At 40.1% G+C, this 23,259-nt stretch overlaps 2 protein-coding genes across 3 annotated transcripts in view; one reads left to right on the top strand and one right to left on the bottom strand.

Moving 5' to 3' along the window:
• The window catches only part of JMJD1C (jumonji domain containing 1C), a 364,249-nt gene extending 347,168 nt beyond the window's left edge, over positions 1-17,081 (bottom strand). The window contains exon 1 of the mRNA XM_007963314.3: positions 16,768-17,081. The gene's annotated coding sequence lies outside the window, so the exon portion shown is untranslated. The remainder of the gene's footprint in view (positions 1-16,767) is intronic.
• Positions 16,406-23,259, top strand: part of REEP3 (receptor accessory protein 3) — a 105,404-nt gene continuing 98,550 nt past the window's right edge. Inside the window, exon 1 of one of the 2 annotated variants that reach the window (XM_007963313.3) lies at positions 16,406-16,607. Coding sequence is in view for 1 of the 2 variants with exons in the window: in XM_007963312.3 (XP_007961503.1) it covers positions 16,576-16,607 (32 nt within the window). In the remaining variant the exon portion in view is untranslated. The remainder of the gene's footprint in view (positions 16,608-23,259) is intronic. The other variant, XM_007963312.3, reaches the window with a different exon arrangement.

The following is a 23,259-nucleotide window of genomic DNA, read 5'->3' as shown; positions in this document are numbered from 1 at the left end:
GAAAGCCACTGGAGGGAGTTTTAAGTAGTTCTCTCATTTATGTACTAAAAAGGCCACACTGCTTGCTATGCAGATTGTAACAGGTCAATAACAGAAATAGGGGGCCAGACACAGAGGTGGCTCACACCTATAATCCCAGCACACTTGAGGCCAGGAGTTCAACACCAGCCTAAGCAACAAAACAAGACCCTGTCTCAACAAAAAATAAAAATAAAATGTTAGCCGAGCTTGGTGGCACAAGCCTGCAGTCACAGTTACTCCAGAGGCTGAGACAGGGAGGATCACTTGAGCCCAGGAGTTTGAGGTGAGCTATGATCATACCACTGTACACCAACCAGCATGAGTGACATAGCAAGCTCTTATCTCCATTTCAAAAAGCTTCCTCAGGTGATTTTTAGCAAGGCATACATGTTCCTCCTTAGGACCAGACATAAAAACAAGGGAGGATGCTAAGTAACATAAAGGAATTTCGCAGTAAGATGATTGGAAATTCAATGTTTTAGAGATGGACAAGTATTTTTAGGGTTTGAGCTGAATGGGATTGGAACCTTCATAGCAGAGCAGAAGTTCACAACTTTAGAGTCTGTAATAATGGCTCTGATTATTTAACCATATAGCTAATTATATATCTAATTATGGTAGCTTGTTTAAAAAATTACTGGGTCCTACCCAGAGATTCTGATTTAGTTGGTCTGGGGTAGGAACTGAGAATGTTTGTTCAAGAAGCATCACAGAAGATTTGAGCATAGGTTGTACAAACAATTTCAAGATAAATAGTGTAGAGTCACTTTTGAGAATGCAAAACAAACAGGGATGCAAATAGAGCTTTGAAACACATACTAGATAGCCCTCATCCCCGCCACAGTACCCACCCCCCGCAACACACACATAATCTGAAACAGGCCTGACATAAAGTCTTAGAGGTGCGATTCAGAATCAAAGGCCTGACACCCATGAAAAGGCAAATGTGTACAATCTTTCCCCCTGCCAAAATTTAACTTATTTTTTCTTCTCTCCAATAAGAACTTACTGGTATCCACACATTCTCAACAATACAGCAGTATCCTTCTATTTAATAGTTGCTAATTTGGCAGGTAAGAAAATTTTTATCTGTATTTCTTTAATAATCAGTGAGACCAAAAACACTTTCTTAGGGTGACATTCCAAAATTTATTAACATGTGAGTGTACTCAGTCTTCCTCCTCTACTCATTCTGCCCTTCCTAAAGAGGAAAGATTTGCTGCGACTAGGTTGATCAATATAATAAAGGAATAAAGAAGGAAATGTTGATGAGAAGACACCCTGTTGGCTGGGATTTAGGAAGAAAGCTTTAGAGTTTGACCAGTGAGAAGCTCCCGGGCAGCAGGAAGAAAGGAAAAGAGAAAAAGAACTTGTAAAAAATATTAATGTGGTTATGAATTAAGTTCCCTTTAATACACTCTTTGAAGACAAATGGAATTCCTTTTTAATTCCTTCTGGTTTTAAACTATGCTTCTTGAACAAGCCCCAGTTCTGAACTTGCACCAGGTACTTTTCTGGACTCGCTGGGATTACATCCAGATCATTTTCCTGGCCACCTGGAAAAGCCTAGCTGCTTTTGTAAATTTTCTGTTGATATCCTTTGCACATTTTTTCTTCTGAGACTTATTTATTTTAATAAGATTTGTTTCTTAAGGCTGTTTTAGGGTCACAGCCAAACTGAGTGGAAAGTACAGAGTTCCCATTTACCGCCTGTCCCTACACAGACACAACCTCCCCCAATATCAACATCCCACACAAGAATGGTACATTTGCTACCATCAATGAACCTACAGTGACCCAATATTATCAACCAAAGTCCATAGTTATTAGGGTTCACTCTTGATGTTGTACATTCTACCATTCTTGACCTATGTATAATGACATGTATCCACTATTATAGTACTGTACATAATAGCTTCATTGCCCTAAAAATCTTGTTCTCTGACTATTCATCCCTCTCTCCCCTGTAACCCATAATAATGGCTAATCATTTTACAGTCTCCATAGTTTTTGCCTTTTCTAGATGTCACACAGTCACAATCGTACACTGTGCAGCCTTTTCAGGTTGGCTTCACTTACTAATATGAATTTCAGGTTCCTCCATGTCTCTTCATGGCCTAATAGCTCATTTTTTTCTAGTGCTAGTATTTCATTATCTAAATGTACCTTAACTCATTTATCCATTTACCTACTAAAAGGCATCTTGGTTACTTCCAAGTTTTGGCGATTTTGAATACAGCTGCTATAAACATTTGTGTGCAGGTTTTTGCGTGGACATGTTTCAATTCATTTGGAAAAATACTGAGAAGCATGATTGCTGGGTTAAATGGTTAAGAGTACGTTTAGTCTTGTTAGAAACTACCAAACCATCTTTAAAAGTGGCTGTGTTAGCTGGGTTCGACAGCTCATGCCTGTAATCCCAGCACTTTGGGAGGCTGAGGCAGGTGGATTACCGGAGGTCAGGGGATCGGGACCAGCCTGGCCAACATGGTGAAACCCCGTCTCTACTAAAAATACAAAAAATTAGCCAGGAGTGGTGGTAGACGCCTGGAATCCTAGCTACTCAGGAGGCTGAGGCAGGAGAATCACTGGAACCCGGAAGGTGGAGGTTGTAGTGAGCTGAGATCGCGCCACCACACTCCTGCCTGGGTAACAGAGTAAGACTTTATCTCAAAAAAAAAAAAAAAAAAAAAAAAAATTGGCCGTGCCACTTTGCATTCCCACCAGCAACGGATGAGTTCCTATTATTTCATATACTGCCCAGCATTTCGTGTCATCAGTGTTCTGAATTTTGGGCATTCTAATAGGTATATGGTGGTATCTCATTATTTTAATTTGCATTTTCCTGACAACATATGATGTGGTACATCTTTTCACATGTTTACTTTCCATCTACAAATCTTCTTTGGTGAGGTGTTTGTTAAGGTCTTTAGCTTATTTTTTAACCAGGTTGTTTATATTCTTACCGTTGATGTTGAAGAATTATTTGTATATTTTCAGTAGTAGTCGTTTATCAAATATATCTTTTGCAAATATTTTCCTCCCAGCCTGTGGCTTGTCCTTTAATTCTCTTCAGTGTCTTTTGCAGAGAGAAAAAAAAAAAATTTAACTTTAATGAAATTCCAGCTTATCAAGTCTTACTAACGACTTTCTAGATACTACACCAAAGACACAATCTTGGATTGTACCCTGCCTGCTGTAAGGTCTGTGTCTTGATTGATTTCTTTTGCAGGTAAATGTCAGGTTATTCCAACATTATTTTTTGAAAATATTGTATCTTTTTTCCATTGTATTGCCTTTATTCCCTTGTCAACGATCATTTGACTACACTTACAAGGGTCTATATCTGGGCTCTATTGTGTTCCACTGATCCATTTGTCTATTCTCTCACTAGTGCCATATTGCCTTAATAACTGCAGTCTTATAGTAAGTCTTTAACTTGGGCAGTGTCAATTCTCCAACTTTATTCTTTTCCTTTAATACTGTGCTGACTGTTCTAGATCTTCTGCCTCTCCATACAAACTTTAGGATCAGTTTCTTGATAGCCACAAAGTAACTTAGTAGGATTTTGACTGGGATTGCATTGAATCTATACAAGAAGTTGGGAAGAACTGACATTCTGATGATGATGTGTCTTCCTATCCATGAACACAAAATATTTCTACATTTATTTAGTTCTTCTGTTTTCTTTCATCAGTTTTGTAGGTTTCTTTACATAGATCTTGTATATATTTTGTTAGATTTATACCTACACATTTCATTCTGGGGGTTGCTAATGTAAATGTTTTTAATTTATTGTGTTTTTAATTTCAAATTCCACTTGTTCACTGCTGGCAATATAAGAAAGTGATAGTGGTTTATAAGTTCCAGAAGTAATTTTCTTGGTTCTTTTTAATTTTCTTCATAATCCTGTCATCTGTGAACAATGACAGTTTACTTCTTCCTTTTCAATCTATATACCTTTTATTTCCATTTTTTGTCTTATTGCATCAGCTAGGACAGAATGATGCTGAAAAGCAATGGTTAGAGGGGACATTCTTGCCTTGTGCTTAATCTTTGCCGGAAAGGTTCCAGTTTCTCAACATCAACTATGGTATTAGCTGTAGGGTTTTTGTAGATGTTCTTTATCAAGGTAAAGTTCCTCTCTCTTCCTAATTTACTGAAAGCCTTCACAACGCATTAGTGTTGGATTTTATCAAATGCTTTTTCTGCATCTATTGATACAACCCTGTGATTTTCCTTCTTTAGCCTGTTAATGTGCTAGATTACACTAATTGATTATCCAGTATTGAGCCAGCCTTGCATACCTGGGATAAATCCCACTTTGTTGTGGTATATAATTTTTCATGCATTTTTGGATCAAATTTGCTAATTTTATGGAGGATTTTTGCATCTGTTTGTAAGAGATGTTAGCATGTACTTTGCTTTTCTTGCAATATGTGTTTTTGAATTAGGATAATGCTGGTCTCATAGAATGAATTAAGATGTATTTCCCCTACTTCTGTCTTCTGGAAAAGACTGTGAATAACTGGCATAACTTTTTCCTTAAATATTTGGTAGACTCACTAGTGAACCCATCTGGACCTGGCACTTTCTGTTTGGGAAGATTATTAATTGTAGATTCAGCTTCTTTGCTAAATACGGCCTATTCTGATTGTCTATTTCTTCTTGTGTGACTTTTGGCAGATTGCACCTTTTAAATAACTGGTCCATTTCATCTAGGTTATGAAATTTATAAGCAGAGGGTCAGTAATAATATTCCTTTATTATCTTTTCAATATCAACGGGATCTGTAAAGATGTTGCTTTCATTTTTGATATTAGTAATTTGTATCCTTTCTTTTTAGCTGATCTAGCTAAAGGATTATCTATTTTACTAATCTTATTAAAGAACCAGCTTTTGACTTTATTGATTTTCATTTCATTGATTCCTGTTCTAACTTTTATTATATTTCTTTTCTTCTACTTACTTTGGATTTGATGTGTTCTTTTTCTATTTCCTAATGTGGCACTTTAGATTACTGATTTGGGTTTTTTTTTTTTTTTTTTTTGAGACAGAGTTTTGCTCTGTCGCCCAGGCTAGAGTGCAGTGGCACAATCTCAGCTCACTGCAAGCTCCGCCTCCTGGGTTCACACCATTCTCCTGCCTCAGCCTCCCGAGTAGCTGGACTACAGGAACCCACCACCACGCTATTTTTTGTATTTTTAGTAGAGACAGGGTTTCACTGTGTTAGCCAGATGGTCTCGATCTCCTGACCTCATCATCTGCCCGCCTCAGCCTCCCAAAGTGCTGGGATTACAGGCGTGAACCACCGCGCCCAGCCGATTTTGAATCTTTCATCTTTTCTAATAAATGCATTCAATCCAATAAATTTCCCTCTAAGCTCTGGTTTCACTACATCTCACAAATTTTGATAAACTGTATTTTCATTTTGATTTATTTCAAAATATTTTTAAGTGTTCCTGATTTCTTCTTTGACCTATGTATTATTTAGAAGTTGTTTAATGGTCCACATATTTTGGGATTTTTCCAGCTATCTTTCAGTTACTGGTTTCTATTTAATTTTATTGTGCTCTGAGAGCAGATATGGCATGATTTCTAGTTTGTTAAGGTTTGTTTTATGGCCTAGAATGAAGTTTATCTTGGTGAATGTTCCATGTGAGCTTGAGAAGAATGTGTTATCTGCTGTTATTTGGTGAAGTAGTCTATAGATGTCAATTATGCCCAGTTGATTGACAGTGCTATTAAGTTCAACTATGTCCTTATTGATTTTTTGTCTACTGGAGTTGTTTCTGATAGAGGAGTGTTAAAGTGTCCAATTATAATAGTACATTCATATATTTCTCATTGCAGTTCTATCAGTTCTTGCCTCACATATTCTGATGCTTTGCTGTTAGGCATATAGATATTAAGGACTGTTGTATGTTCTTGGATTACTTATCTCTTTGGCATTATGTCCTATTTATCCCTGATGATGTACAGTGCTCTGAAGTCTATTATTAATATAGCTACCCTCAGTTTATTTTGGTTAATGTTAGCATGATATATCTTTCTCCATTCCTTTACTTTTAATATTTGTGTCTTTAAAGTGGGTTTCTAGTTGATAACATATAGTTGGGTCTTGCTTTTTAATTCACTCTACTAATCTCTGCCTGTTAATTGGTATATTTAGACCACAGATGTTTAAAGTGATTATTGATATAGTCTGGACTAACATCTATCATATTTGTTACAGGTTTCTGTGTGTGGCCCCTGTTCTTTGTTCCTATTTCTGTCTTTTACACTTTTTCTGCCTTTTGTGGTTTTAACTGAACATGTTATATGATTTCATTTTCTCCCTTTTCTTGGCATATCAATTATACAGTTGACCCTTAAACAACATGGGTTTGAACTGCACAGGTCCTCTTATATGCACATTTCTTTTAACTAAATGAAGACAGATAATACAGTATTTGACTGGGCGTGGAGGCTCATGTCTGTAATCCCAGCACTTTGGGAGACCGAGGCTGGCGGATCACGAGGTCAGGAATTCGAGACCAGCCTGGCCAACCTGCTGAAACCCCGTCTCTACTAAAAATACAAAAATTAGCCAGGTGCAGTGGCAGGCACCTGCAATCCCAGCTACTCCAGAGGCTGAGGCAGAATTGCTTGAACCAAGGAGGCGGAAAATGAAGTGAGCTGAGATTGCGCCACTGCACTCCAGCCTGGGTGACAGAGCAAGTCTCCGTCTCAAAAAAATAATAACAACAGTATTTGTGGGATGTTAAGACTACATATATGTAGGATCAACATTCTGTATACACAAGTTCAACAGGGCCATCTGCATGACTCGAGTATGTGAGGATTTTGGTATACTCAAGGAGTCCTGGAACCAACTGCCCATGTATACAGAAGAATGCCTGTTCTCATCTTTCCCTTCCTTCCCCTTCCCCTTCTTCTTTTTCAATTTTTACTTCTCTCAGTGGTTTCCCTGGAGTTTGCAATAAACATTTACAACTCATCCAAGTCCACTTTCAAATAATGTTATACCACTTCATAAGCAGTCCAAGTACCTTATAATAACCAAATATTCCTAAATCCACTCTTTCATCTGTTGCATCATTGCCATCATTCATTTCACTTATACCTAAGTAGATGTATAGATACACACACAAACCCACAGAAGTATAATCGAATACATGGTCGCTATCATTATTTTAACAAACTGTTATCTGTTAGATCAATTATAAAAAAGGAATATAAAAGGTTTTAAGATTCAAGCTTCTGACCTACATTATTTTCCTTCTCTCTGAAGAACTTTTTTTTTTTTTACATATTTCTTACAAATCAGATTTGCAATAAATTCCCTCAATTTTTGCTTTGAGTAAGTCTTTTTTACATATTTCTTACAAATCAGATTTGCAATAAATTCCCTCAATTTTCGCTTTGAGTAAGTCTTTATTCTTCCTTCACTTTGGAAGGGTAACACAACATGGCAGGATATAAAGTTCTAGGTGGTAGGCTTCTTTCTCTCAACACTAAATATTTCACTCTATTCTCTTCTTGCTTGCATGATTTCTGAGGAGAAGTTGGATGTAATTTTTATCTTTGCTTCTCTATAGGTAAGGTATTTTTCCTCCCCGGCTTCTTTCAAGATGGTTTCTTTATCTTTGATTTTCTGAAGTTTGAATATGGTGTGGCTAAGTGTAGATTTTCGGCACTTATCATCTTTGGTGTTCTCTGAGTTTCCTGGATCTGTAGTTTGATATCTGACACTCATTTGGGGGAATTCTGTTATTACTTAAAACATTGCTTCTGTTCCTTTCTGTTTTTCTGCTGCTTTTGTATTTCCTTATGTATATTTTGCACCTTTGGCAGTTGTCTCACAGTTCTTGGACATTCTGTTCCGAGGGAGTTTTTTCTCTGTCATTTTTCTTCTTGCTTTTCAGTTTTGGAAGCTTCTCGTAATATCCTCAAGCTCAGAGATTTTTAAAAGTCCAGTATACTAATGAGCCCATCAATGAAATTCTTCATTTGTTACAATATTTTTCACTACAGTATTTTCTTTTTTATTCTTTCTTAAAATTTCCATCTCTCTGCTTACATTATCCATCTGTTCTTGCACATTGTCTACTTTTTCCATTAAAGCCTTTTGCATGCTAATCCTATATATTTTTTAATTCCTGGCCTAGAAATAAAGCCACATACCTACAGCCATCTAATCTTTGGCAAAGTCAACAAAAATAAGCAATGGGGAAAGGATTCCCTATTCAATAAATGGTGGGATAGCTGCCAAGCCATTTTTGCAGGAGAATGAAACTGGATGCCTACTTTTACCATGTACAAAAATTAACTCAAGATGGATTTAAGACTTCAATGTAAGACCTCAAACTATAAGAATCCTAGAAGAAAACCTAGGAAACACCACTCTGGGCATTGGCACCTTGGGAAAGACTCTATGACTAAGTCCTCAAAAGCAACCGCAACAGAAACAAAAATTGACAATTGAGATTTAATTAAACTAAAGAGCTTCTGTATAGCAGAAGAAACTATCAACTTAGAAAACAGATAACCTACAGAATGGGAGAAAGTATTCACAAACCATGTATCTGACAAAGGTCTCATATCCAGAATTGATAATGAACTTAAACAACTGAAGCAAAAAATACCCCCATTTAGGCCGGGTGCGGTGGCTCAGGTCTGTAATCCCAGCACTTTGGGAAGCCGAGGCAGGTGGATCACGAAGTCAGGAGATCGAGACCATCCTGGTTAACACAGAGAAACCCTGTCTCTATTAAAAATATTTTAAAAATTAGCTGGGCGTGGTAGCGGGAGACTGTAGTCCCAGCTACTCGGGAGGCTGAGGCAGGAGAATGGCGTGAACCCTGGAGGCGGAGCTTGCAGTGAGCCAAGATAGTGCCACTGCACTCCAGCCTGGGCGGCAGAGCAAGACTCTATCTCAAAAAATAAAATAAAATAAAATAACCCCATTTAAAAATGGTCAAAAACACAAGAACAGACACTTCTCAAAAGAAGACATACAAGCAGCCAACCAACATATGAAAAGAGAGGCTCAACATCACTAATCATCAGAGAAATGCAAATCAAAATCCCAATGAGTTATCATATCCCATCAGTCAGAGTGGTTATTACTTTTTAGTATAAAACAACAGATGTTGGCAAGGCTACAGAGGAAAGGGAAGCTTTATACATGGTTGGTGGGAATGTAAATTAGTTCAGCCACTGTGGAAAGCAGTCTGGAGACTTCTGAAAGAACTTTAAAAGAACTGCCATTCGACCCAGCAATCCCATTACCAGGTATACAACCATAAGAAAACAAACTGTTGTACCAAAAAGACACACGCACTCACATATTCATCCCAGCACTATTCACAATAGCAAACACATGGAATTAACCTAGGTGCCCATCAACAGGGGACTGGATAAATAAAATGTGGTACACACACACACACCATGGAATACTATGCAGACATAACGAAGAATGAAATCACGTCCTTTTGCAGCAACATGGAAGGAGTTGGAGGTCATTATCCTAAGCAAATTACGGTAGGAACAGAAAACCAAATACTGTATGCCCTCACTTGTAAGTGGGAGCTAAACACTGGGTACTCACGGACATAATGATGGCAACAATAGACACTGGAGGCTACTAGAGGAGGGAGGGAGGAGGCAGAAGGGATGAAAAACTGTGGGATACTAAGGTCAGTACCTGGGTGATGGGACCATTCAGACCCCAAACTTCAGCATCATGCAACATACCCAGGTAACAGACCACACACACATGTACCCCAGAATCTAAAATAAAAGTTAAAAAAAAAAAGTAAAAATAAATAAAAAAATTTCTGGTCTGATATTTCCAACATTCCTGCCATATTTGGCTATGGTTCTGATGTTTGGTTCGGTCTCCTCAAACTGCAGTTTTTGCCTTTTAGTATGCCTGTAATTTCTTGTTAAAGTTGGTAATATACTAAGTATTTTTTTTTAAAAAAAAAAAAAGGCCTACAGTAAACAGGTGTTTTGTAATGTAGCACTAGGGTGATGGGGGAGGAGAGGCATTCTATAGGCCTAGGATTAGGTCTCAGTCCTCTGGCGAGCCTGTGCCTCCACACTGTGAACTTACACCAGCACTTCTCAGGTTTTTTCCTCCCTTCAAATGGAACAGGGTGGCTGGAGAGGGCTGGAGTTATTTCCCTTACCCCAAGTGGAAGTCTAGAGGGAGTTAGAGTTAGGAATTTCCTTTTCTCCATGTGGAGGGCTAGAGCTGACTGGAGCTGCATTTTTCTCATTCCCCAGTTAGGTTAGGTTCTAAGAGAAATAATTTCTCCTGAGGGCAGGCCTTGTTAAGGACAGAATACCTTGGTGTATTTCAAAATGATTCACCTCCCCCTTCTCCTGCTGACAGCGTAAGAGGATTTTTCTCAAATATTTACTGTGAGGACCTGGTAGAGCTCCAGGAAGTAAGTCTCACAAAACTATGAGGGCTTCCTTATGACTGGCTCTCCCTGGAGTTTTTAGGTCTCAGAGCTGTCCACACTGAGCCTCCAGCAACTCCTCAATTACAGCTCAGGTTTTCCTACCCGGGTACTGGTTCCCTCAGGGCTTTCTGATCCTCGGTTTCTGCTTCAGTAGTTGTGATTCTCTGTATCCACCTGTCTATCTCTCCAGTTTTGGAGGATGTGGTTTGCCCTGTGACTTCACTTCTCTGAGGAATCTAAGAAGTGTTGTCTATTCTTCATTTTGTTCAGTTATTTATTTGTTGTCAGGACCAAGTGGTAATTACTGAGTTCCTTACATGCTACATTGGAAGTTGGAAGTCTTCAGAGATTACTTCTTAATCATTTTTAAGAGTGCTTTGTATATGAAGATATATACCAAAAAATCAGACAAAAAAACCCTCTGTCAGGTTTTATAGATATTCCTCCTCCTTTGTCATCTTTCAATCTTGTTTATATTGGTTTTGGAGGCACAGGAGTTTGAATTCTTATATACTCAAATCTATGATTACGGTTTCTGATTTTATGACAGAAAGGTCTTCCTGCTATCAAGAATATAATACCTTTATCCTTTTTTTTTGTACTTTTATGTTACTTTCAGTTTTTCCATTTCCATTTCTTACCCATCAGAATTTTTTTTCTTCAGTTTTTATTAAATGGCTGGCTAGCTGTCACAACATCATTTACCGAATAATTCCATCATGCTCCAAAAACCATAAAATGCTGTCTTTATCTTAGACTAAATATCTATTAATAATTGGGTATGTTTCTGGACTTTACTTTGAGGAAAAAAAAAAAGCTGGGAACAGAGACTGCCTGTGAAATCAACTGACTAGCTGGAAACAAGGAAGAAAAAAAGATTAACTTTTCACTGTTCCCTTTTAAATTTATTTCATGTGCTTTGAATTATCACTCAAAACATCAACAAATTTGTTGAAGTTCTGCTTACTAGACATGATAGAATTATCAAATATTTCAGATTTGGCAAATTATACCACAACCCCATATGCACCTGAATACCTGAAATCGTAAGTCTATCTAGAGCTTATCCTGATTTAATCTATTCTATTTTAAATAAATAGTAAAAGTACCTCAACTGTCTTAAACTAGATGTTTCTCTGCCACTTAACATGGTCAAACACAAAACCATATTTTACCATGAAGGGAAAACAAAAGCTTCTGTCTAAATCCTTAGTTGTTATATTAAGGCTGCTACTGGAAATGTATAAGAATCTCAGATAAGGTCAATTTCTTACTGTGTATGTTTCCCAGATCCAGCCATCACAGATGTATTCTACTTTTTGTGTTGTCATCTAGTTACCATCTTTTTCTACCAATACCTACAGTGAATACTTAATCAGAACCTAATCTTTTTATTCTATTGCTATCTGATCATTGTATTTTCAACATCATTTCCTTATCATTCAATTTCAATCTCTAAAGTCAAACTTAACCTCTGTTGTAACCATAATTCCGTAAGCAGACTGCCTGAGAGAAAAGAGGTATTCACCTAGCAGCAGATAGAAAAAGAACAGCTTTCTTCTGTTAGGTCAGTATTCTTAAGATCCTCTCTCTCTCCCACTATTTTCTGAACAACTATGAAAGACAGACTCATTTAGTAATTTTAGCCTTTCTCCAAATAAATGTACTTTTTAGCTACTGAAAACTCTCTCCCAATAGAAATGGGAAGGTGACCTAGCATTCAGTCTCATTAGCATTCTCATTAATAATTACAAGGATCAGATACTATCTTTGTACCCTCTAATTCTGCTCTCACTACCTGCTCTCCTAGGTACTTTCCTACTCTCTGCTGCTCTGCTAATAAACGAACTCCTTTAACATGCAGAAGACGCACATTCCACATATCTCCTAGGAAAACTAATATTTAAAAAAAGAAAACAATGCTTTTAACAGTCTAATTACCCTTAGGTTTTAAAACCCCTTACGTTTGATCTTCGTAACAGTATCATCCCCATATTCAACAGGAAACGTACAGTGTGATTTACCAAACATCACATTACTGGTAGTAGAACTAGGTCTCCTGTGAGAATGTCCTTTGCCCTAAATACACTGCCTTCCTCAGAGAAGAAAAGTGTCTTTGTAGAACACAATGAAGGATGTGCTTTATATAGCACAATGTACAAATATTAGTGATATATGTATAAAATCAAAATTAAGTTCAGTACTTAAAGAAATATCTTCTATATAAGAAATGATTTCAAGCACGCCAAGAACCCACAGTATAAAAGCTTCTAGGCAGAAGGTACTATATTTCCTTTTCTCCCAGTGCCCCAGCACCTTATCTTATACAGTGAAATACTAATGGCCACTTTTTTTTTTTTTTCAGACAGAGTCTTACTCTGTCACCCAAGCTGGAGTGCAGTGGTGCAATCTCAGCTCAATGCAACCTCCACCTCCCGGGTTCAGGTGATTCTCCCGCCTCAGTCTGCCGAGTAGCTGGGATTACAGGTGTGCACCACCATGTCCAGCTAATTTTTGTATTTTTAGTAGAGATGAGGTCTTGCCACGTTGGCCAGGCTGGCCTCAAACTCTCGGCCCCAAGTGATCTGCCCTTGTTGGCTCCCAAAGTGCTGGGATTACAGGCATGAGCCACCGCAACCAGCGTTAACGGCCACTTATTTCTTAGCAGATCTCAACTATCTGCTAATAAATTTAGCCGATTTCTGTGTATCTGAGTCACAGTCCAATACACAGAAATTACAAACACACTCCACTAAAATCTGGGCACTTTTCATGAGAGACTCTCCGCAGATGAAGTCTTACTTTAGATAAACAATTCTCAACCATATCAGACTCAATATGCCCCCTGCATAATATTTTCCGACTTCTGCTTTACCACCCTGAAATAAAATAACAATATTCCTATAATTTCAAACAAATCCATACACCCTAAATAAGAATGGAAAAGAGACATGAAAATGATTTATAATAACATATATTTCGATGTGGGGAAAAACTACACTAGAAGACTTAAAGAAGTAACTAGTAGCTGAATATATCTATGAATGCACAGCTATTTGTGATACAATTTTCCAAAACTGTAAACAACTCTTAGTCAAGTTGTGAACAAAACAATCTTCCTTCAGTTCACATAACGGCTACATGTGGAAACAGACACTGGAAAATTCAGTTAAAATCATGATGTAAGATGGAGGTTCCAGGCTTTGATAATTACAAATATTACATGAATGTCAAGCAAGATATTCTTAAATCATGCAGGACACGGGGACACTTTGTTCAGCACTGTCCCACAACTCTCTAGCCTCCACTCAACAAACGCAAGTTGTTAGCTCCAATCATTACAACAATCTAAAAAATGCCTTCTAGTTTCCCCTTGGAGGGCAACACTGAGCTGCACCCATTGCCTTAAACACAATTCTGCTATCTATCCCCGTATAATGTAAAGAAGCTTGGGAAGCATGAATTAGATCTCCAGTTCTGTTACCAATGACCTGTGTGATCACTGTCCAATGAGATAACTTCTCTAAACCTCACTTTCCATGGTACCAAAAGGGAATAAACACTACCTGGCTTTTTAAGTTGTCAGAATGACTCAATGACATGTGTACAGCACAGGGTAGGTGGTTTCCAACCCATGGCCCATTGAGATGTGAAAAAAGGCACTGTTCCAGGTAAATAGAAAGCAAGCAGCAAAAAGTAACCTAAATGTGGAAGACGCAGAAGATATAATAAGCATACAAAATAAAATTCAACGCACAGCAGTCTAGGGACATTTCAGAGAGCAGCCAGCAGTCCTACCTATCTCAGCAACCCCTGAAGGCATTAATGTGCTAGGATTAGCTGAAATAATTAATATTCACAATGATGATCTCCAAAGTAAAAAGGCAAGAAAGGCATACATTTTAAAGGGACTTCCAATGTATGTGGCTGAATTCTTTTTTAAATCTGATGCTTAGTGACTGTATTTCACAAATATTATTCAAATTTTTATTGGGCATTTACTCTATCTTAGGCTAGATAGTTGGAAAACACAAAGAAATCCAGTACACCACGTCTGTTCTCAAACATTTTGCCATTCAGTATATTAGACATGGTAGAGGCAGAATGACACAGATAAGAAATAGAAATTCAAGTAATAAATTATGGGGGCACAGACACAATTAGGAATAATTGTCCCTGAGGAAAAACAAGGACGTCTTCATGGCATAGGCCACTGAAAAATGAGGGTTCTGAGAGGTACAGAATGGGGAGCAAAGTGTTAAGGGAAAAACAAAATCTGGGCAAAAGCACTGGGCATGAAAATACAGATTGGTTCAGAGAAGAGAGGTAGGGAAAGGGTACATTAGGAGTTGGGGGTGAAGGTAGTGAAAGTAAAGGCTGTAAAGCTATTTCAGGACCTGTTCATGAAGGGATTTGAATGATATTCAAATTCATTTCAGTTTTATTGAACAAGAGAGTTTGCCAACACGCTGGTGCTTATGCAGCACACCTGATCCTCAAATAACGCTGAATAATGACCAAAAATAAAAGATTTAGAGTAAATGCAAATTACTACTAAAATTCCTGAAATAAAAATAGTCTTGACATGAATTAATAAGCAAAAAGAACCTAACCCAACAGTAGAAAGTAGCTTCTGAGCTTGTTTCTTAAATAATGAAAATATTACCCAATTTATTGACTGAGAACTGAAAGAAATTTAGGATAATCTGTTGTGTCCTTTGATTGTCTTCCATGCAAGTCACATTATTTCCTAAACATATTATTTAGCAGTGCCTCACATCATCCCCGAAAGACAAGAGACAGACTACAGTATTATTATCCCCTTTTTATCACAGGGAAACTGAGGAACAAGAAGACAAAATTATAGTATGGTCACAAAAGCCATCATATTTTTTAGGACTTTAATTAAAGGCTCCAAGCCTACATTTCATCTTTTATTCTTCACACCATCTGAATACTAGAATTATATTTTACTATCGTCTTAATTGGAAAAAAGAAAAATATCTAAACTTTAAGATCATTTTCTCAATTTGGTACTGTCACAAAAAAAAAGTTTTAAAAGTCTACCCTTGAAATGATATTTGCAAGAACAGCAAGGTGTAAGCAGTAACCCAACCTCCAAAAAATACAGTTGTAAATCTTATAGCTGTAATATAGTTGTAAATCTTAAGACAGGTCAGGAATCCTAGACCCAGCCCTTACTTTGAACATCTGGCAGGCCTCAGGGAAATAATGGAGATTTGTGTCTGTAAGTCTTTGCAGATGCTCTGATGAAAAGGTGCCCTAAGAGGCCCAGAACAGTGGTATCACTACACTCACCACTGCAAACATGAAATCCTCCTCTGTCCCTCCCTGCCTTGCACCACGAGACTCGAGACTCGCGGCACACAAGGAGGCCTATGCAAGAACCTCTCGACATTTCCCTTAAAATGCGGTACTATAAGGACGCCTTTGGTGCTGGGCCTCCGTAAACACTGAGGGTACCGGATGTGGCCAGGCACACCTCAAAGTCTTGGCTCTCCAAAACCAGGGCCTGGTCGAGAGTCTTTTATTGGACACCGAGTTCCTGCGAATATCTCACTTTTCACACAGGCACTGCCAATCCCTGCCCTCCAGTACCCTTCCTCAGCCTCCTGCCGCACTCTTGCCGCGAGGTGGGCGTCCCAAAGAGCTAAGGAGGAGGGTAAGGTTGGTTAGAGCGCAAGGGCCAAGGCCGCGGCCGCGAGGCCGTCCAGCACAGGCTACGGTCCTGCCAGTCCAGCCCCGGAGCCCGGGCGCCTGGCCCCGGCCCTGGCCTGGGCCAACGCGCCGCCGCCGCCGCCTATCAGCAGAGCGCAGGGGCGGGGCTGGCCGGCTCGGCCGCCAGGCCGGCGGGCGGGGGCGGGCGGGGACGGGCGGGGGACCGACCGCCTCGCAGCCCAGGCCGCCGCGCGCACACACCGGGCCCGGCTCCCGAGGGCGCCAGCGCGGCCCCGGGGAGCGCGAGGAGCCGGCGAAGCGCGCGGCCTGCCGTTGGCGGCCTGGTCCGCAGCGCTCTGCGCCCACCCGTCCCGGACGTGGGGCCCAAGCCCCCGTGAAGATGGTGTCCTGGATGATCTCCAGAGCTGTGGTGTAAGTGCCGCTCACGGCGCCCTGCAGCCGGCGCGAGGCCCAGGGGAGCTGTGGGAAGGGGAAGGAGCCGAGAGGAAAGGGAAGGCCTGGGCCTGGGCGGGGACGGGGTGGCCCGGCCTGGGGCCTGCCGTGGGGCCGGGGGAGCCCTCGGCCTCCTCACCTTGGTCCACGTCGCTGCGGGGCTCCCTGCGGCTGCCGAGGGCCTAGCTGCGGCGACTGCGGCTGCGACGGCGGCGGCAGCTGTGGCGCTGCTCGGCTGCGTGCGGCGCGGCGCCCCTGCTCCGGAGGCGCTGGGTGGGCAGGCGCTCAGGGCAGGCGGCGCGCGCTCCCCGCTTCTGCTCCCCGCGCAGCGCGGCACCGCCCTGCGGGCCCGGGAGCGGCGCGCTTCGCAGCTGCTCCCTGCGCAGGCTCCGCAGACGCCGAGCGCGGGAGGCTCCGCGATCCTCCCGAGGATGCGGCGGCAGTGCCGAGCCTTTGTATCCCGCGGCTGATGCGTTGAGGTGTCTCTCTTGGCGGCTGATTGCCATTCGGTCACGTGTGGTAGGAGGAGAGATTTGTCTAAAAACCCGAGACCGCTCCCAGTCCGGGATCCCTGGGAAGGGTCCTAGTTGTCCCAAGATTTGCAGCTTACCGAGAAAGGTGACACCCGGTTGCTCGCCTAGATCCCCGATTCGGCCCTGTCTTGGCGGAAATATTTGCTAAGTGATTGAAAGGCTGCAGGTGCCTGTTGCCTTTGTTCAAACTATCGGTTCATTTCATTGTTCTCCTACCAACAAGTGCTACAGGTCTGTAAGAAAAAAAATTCCTTGAGTTGTGGTGTTAATCGTGTAAATGTATTTGAATACAATTTAAACTGATTTTCTCTCATCCTCCCCATTTTACCCCTCTCCCCGATTTAAAAAAAAAAAAGTCACCAAGTAAACAATGACGTAGTTACAGCTAGGGTCTGTGAATTCATTATTCATCTCTGTAGTAGTGTTATCTCAGAAGGTTTCATAAAGGTATATGAAAAAATGTTTATGTGAGGGGCAGGCTTCTCTGATTAGCTTTAGAATTTCGGAAAAATAACATTACCAGATTTTTTGTTGTTGTTGTTAAAAGGAGCTAAATTTTCTGAGTTTGGGGTTTATTTTGTTTGGAAGTGAATTACTAGTCCTATTTAATCAGATTTGCAGCACAGCATTCAAAATTTTTCATTTGATTAAATTGCAAAGTTTCTAGTTTTAAAGCCTCAGAGCTTCCTGTGTTCCCCTGTACAAAACTAAAAATCAAGATATAAACAAAAGGATACCGCAGATGCCTTCAGATTGTTTTTTAGCCTTTTCCTGGCCTCTCTTTTGAGTCTCTCATTTACCTAATCCAGGCATACCTTTCTTGACCTAGTAGATGTCTATCAACTGTTGTGTCCACACCTAGAAAATCAAGTGCCCTATTAAGAAGCTGTACTTTACAAAAAAAAAAAAAGCCTCTGGATTTCTTTGACCAGTTCTTCAACTGACAGAAAATTGTGACGCACTTTTAGACTTTTGTTTTTCATAATTGACAATATGAACGTCTGTTCTAGGTGCTACCTGTAACACAAAGGTCAGTAACACGTAGTTGATCATGGTCATTGACAGTTTGGGTGCACAGATATCTGCAGTACAGGTCCAAATGTCAACTCTTATAAAAGTTACACCCAGTTGAATACCCAGTGTTGGACAAGGAAGGGATATCTGGTTGAGAAAAAGAAAAGGCAAGGGAGATTATGTTTCAGATGGGCCTTAAAGAGTAGACAGGCCCAGTAGAGTGGCTCACACCTGTAATCCTAGCACTTTGGGAGGCCAAGGAGGGAAGATTGTTTGATCGCAAGAGTTAGAGACCAGCCTAGGCAACAGAGCAAGACCTTGTCTCCACAAAAAATGAAAAATTTAATTAGCCAGTCACAGTAGCTCACACGTGTTATCCCAGCTACTCAGGGACTGAGGTAGGAGGATCGCTCACATCCAAGAGGTCAAGGCTGCAGTGAGCCGTGATCGTGATCGTGCCACTGCACTCCAACCTGGGCCACAGAGCGAGACTGTGCCTCAAAAAAACAAAAAAGAATGGACAGAATCGAGGCGGCCAAAGATGAAAAAGGAAAGGATTCCAGATATAGGGACCAGCGTGAGCCAAAGCCCAGAGGAGGAAAAGCCCAGATTAGTTACAGTGGGCGTGAGGGACTCGGGTGGGGAAAAAGCAAGCTGGAAAGATAGCCTGGGGTGTGTTTTCAAGAAAGAAGGGGTAAATGTTATAAGGCAGCAACAGCTTTGCTTTGGAAGATTCTCTGCCCTTCTGTGAAATGATTGGCAGTGGAGACCTGGAAAACAAGGAGACTCCTTAGGAGACTCCCTAACTGGAGAGAGGGGATTAAAGCCTCTTTGCAGTTAAAGTGCTTGAGCTACAGAATGTAAGGTTTGAGGCTAAAGACAGGGAACAGTAATATGAGGAAGAAAATGTCATGAAAAGAAACGTGTTTCTCAAGTGTCAGGAACCGTTATTTTGTGAGCCATTAGCACATTAGAAAGCACACTTGTCAGAGAATATAAACATCATTCCATTTTTCTTCTTTACTCAGTTTCTCTCTCTGAAAATGAAAGCACAGTCACAGGATCTACACAAACTTGGAAACCTTTTTCACACCAGGAGGTAGAATTTACTTGATTCTTTCTAACTTACTGAGACAACCACCTCCTCCTGAGCAAGATCAGACCCTTCTCTCGACATGAACCTCTGGTAGCATGGGCAGGGAACCTCAATAACCAGAGCACCCTGTATGTAGAAGCACTTTGTCCCCAGATCCTGCACTTTAACACCGGAGAAATTAGCCCTGGACACCACTCTTTTTTTTTTTCTTGAGACAGAGTCTCTCTCTATCGCCCACGCTGGAGTGCAGTGGTGTGATCTCAACTCACTGCAACCTCCACCTCCCAATTCAAGCAATTCTCATGTCTCATGTCTCATGCCTCACCCTCCCAAGTAGCTGGGACTACAGGCGCGTGCCACCACGCCTGGCTAATTTTTTTGTATTTTTAGTAGAGACAGGGTTTCACCATATTGGTCAGGCTGGCCTCGATCTCCTGGCCTCATGATCCGCCCACCTTCCTCTCTAAGTGCTAGAATTACAGCCATGAGCCACCGCACCTGGCCCTGGATACCACTCTTTACAGCTGTGTGGTCTTGGGCAGCATGCTAAACCCTTCTGAGCGTCAGTCTTCTTGCCTTTAAGTGATTATAATAAATACCACACGAGACTGTTGTAAAGAAAATTAGCCGGGCGTGATGGCGCACAGCTGTAGTCCTGACTAGTAGGGAAGCTGAGGCACTAGAATCACTTGAACCCTGGAGGGAAAGGTTGCAGTGAGCTGAGATCGTGCCACTGCACTCCAGCCTGGGCAACAGAGCAAGATTCTGTCTCAAAAAAAAAAAAAAAAAGACTGTTGTAAAGATTAAATTAGTTTAACTAAAACGTGCAAGTGTGATGCTTGGCATTGAGTGTGCACTTAAAACGTAATAGATATATAGATAGCTTTTTTATGAGGGAAGTGAGTAAAATGGTGTAGGAAGAAATATCACTGGATTGTTATCAAGAAACTTGGAATTCAGAACTGGATTTGGTTACCTTAACGAGCTGAATGACCCTGAGGCAGTCTCTTGCTGATTATAGACCTTGGTTCTATTTCTCAGAAGAGGCAAAGAGACCTAATAACCCCCAAACTCTTTTGTCCAGCCTTAGCATTCTGTGATGATATGAAAGTATTTTTCCATTACTCACAGTCTGTTCAAACTCAGCTTACTTTAACATCACAGGCAAGATTGACAGGTTAGTTACCAATTTTTTTTTTTTTTTTTTTTTTTTGTGACGGAGTTTTTCTCTTGGTGTCCAGGCTAGAGTGCAGTGGCACGATCTTGACTCACTGCAATTTCCGCCTCCCGGATTCAAGCAGTTCTCCTGCCTCAGCCTCCCAAGTAGCTGGGATTACAGGCGTGTGCTACCACGCCCAGCTAATGTTTGTATTTTTAGTAGAGATGGGGTTTCACCGTGTTGGCCAGCCTGGACTTGAACTCCTGACCTCAGGTGATCCTCCTGCCTCGGCCTCCCAAAGTTCTGGGATTACAGGCATGGGTAGTTACCAATTTTTAAGGGATAGTAGTTTGAGATTACCAATGGTGTTCCATTCATATATGATATCCGCACCTCACCTTTTGAAACATGACTCATAAGTTGAGGGAAATTCAATTTTTCCCCTAACTTTTCTTAATTTGTTTTTATGATGTAGCATTGTGATTAAGATCAAGATTAAAGCTAGATTGCCAAATTCAACTATTAGCTCTGCCATTTATGCGTCATAACCTACCCCACGCGTTTAAATACATTAATATATGTAATGTCCATAGTCCAGCATCTGGCACATAGTAAGCATTCAGTAAATGCTAGTAGTAGTTATCAGAAAAACGAAAAACATGCTCTTCTAAAATCCCAGCATGCTGAATGTTTAAAGTATCTTCAATACACATTTTTTGTTTGAATCACTTTGTGTGTAGGTAACATAATTTTAATTAGAGTATAGTAAAAATGTGATACTATTCTTTATTATATTGTAAGCATATTCTGTGTTGCTCTGAAATCTTATAAGCATCTTCTATGTTGCTTTAAAATCTTATTTAATATCTTCTGTTTGATCAGGCCAGTATTATTTTCCTCGCCCTTCATCTACTTATATTTAATTTTACATTTAGATAATTTCTAATATTTCATTATTATAAGTAATGCTGCAATGCAATTATAATGCTATAATGGACATTATATATACTTCTTTTGAAGTACGTATTTCTTTGGGATAAAAATACAAGAGGAGTATTTCTGAGTCAAACACTGAATATGTCTATGATCATTGATACGAATTGCCAAATTGCTTTCTAAAAGAATATTAATATTTTACATTGCTAGCAGCAATGTATGAGTACTTTCTTTATCACAATGTAGCCAGAATCAGAAGTTTTAATTTTTTAATACTTTACCAATAAATATAACATATCTCATTGTTTTCTTTTGTATTTTATTTATCAGCACGGTTGAATGCTTGTCCAGATTTTTATTAACTATATATATTGTGCATATAGTATGTATATACTTTGCCCTTTTATCTCTTGGTTACTTGATAATTTACTTGTTTTGTCTGAGCTTTTTAGATAATAAAGGAATTAACCTTTTCGGTTTTTTTTTTTTTTTTTTTTTGAGACGGAGTCTTGCTGTCTCCCAGGCTGAAGTGCAGTGGCACGATCTCGGCTCACTGCAAGCTCTGCCTCCCGGGTTCATGCCATTCTCCTGCCTCAGCCTCCCTAGTAGCTGGGACTACAGGCGCCCGCCACCGTGCTTGGCTAATTTTTTGTATTTTTAGTAGAGACGGGGTTTCACCGTGGTCTCGAACTCCTGACCTTGTGATCCGCCCACCTCGGCCTCCCAAAGTGCTGGGATGACAGGCGTGAGCCACCGCGCCTGGCAGGAATTAACCTTTATTGCATGTGATATTTCATGCAAATGTGTTTCTCAATCTAATTTCAGTTTTCTTTTAGGTATTTTATTCTTGGTTGCATAGAGAGTTTATAGTTTCAGTATAGTTCGCCTTGTTTGTTTTTCATTTTGTGATTTCTTGATCATTTCTAAATGTAAAATTAGGTACTACAGATATTTGATAAGTACTTTCTTATGTAGAATTGGATTAATTTGGAGACTTCCTTTTTAATTCTATATATCTATATTTCCCTTTTTACAATGATAATACATTTTTTTTACCTTAATTTAATTGTCTGGCAGTACTCGAAAAACCCGCAATTACTTTTCTCTAACTGATCATCTTCATTTATATTGGATGCTATAATGGATATCTTCAGAGACTAAATTATACACCTTAAAAACCATACTTCAGCAGTTTCCCCCCTTCTTTTCAGCTTCATCTCTTTTCCTCCTCTACTAGATCTTTCTCAACAGCATACCAACATATTATTTCTCTCACCTTAAAAAAAGTCTTTTAACCTACTATACTTTTCATCTTATCACCCCATTTCTCTCTGTCTCTTTAAAGCAAAACTTCCTCAAAAGAATAGTCCAAGCCAGGCACAGTGGCTCACGCTTGTAATCCTAGCACTTTGGGAGGCTGAAGTGTGCAGATCGCCTGAGCCTAGGAGTTCGAGCCCAACCCAGGCAACCTGGTGAAACCCCATCTCTACAAAAAATACAAAAATAAATAAAAAATAAAAATTAGCTGGGTGTGGTGGTACATGCCTGTAATCCGGACTACAATGGATGCTGAAGTGGTAGAATCACTTGAGCCTGGGATATTGAGGCTGCAGTGAGCCATGAGCATGCCACTGCACTCCAGCCTGGGCAAAAGAGTGAGACCTTGTCTCAAAAAAAAAAAAAAAAAAAGAAAAAGAATTTAAAAAAAAAAAAAAGTCTATACACCGTCTTCAGTTTCTTTCCTTCAGGGTACTCTGAAACCCATACGTTTAGACTTCTCTCTCCTTCCACTTCACTGAAATTGCCCTTCTCAGATCAACAGTGACCGCCACTTGGCCAAATTGTTTAGTCCTCATCTGACTTAGCAGCAGCTTTTAATACAATTGCTCACTT

Source organism: Chlorocebus sabaeus, chromosome 9 (assembly GCF_047675955.1).
Source record: "Chlorocebus sabaeus isolate Y175 chromosome 9, mChlSab1.0.hap1, whole genome shotgun sequence".
Classification (NCBI taxonomy): domain Eukaryota; kingdom Metazoa; phylum Chordata; class Mammalia; order Primates; family Cercopithecidae; genus Chlorocebus; species Chlorocebus sabaeus.
The sequence above is the reverse complement of the archived record's forward strand: the minus strand, read 5'-3'. Positions and strand labels throughout refer to the sequence as shown.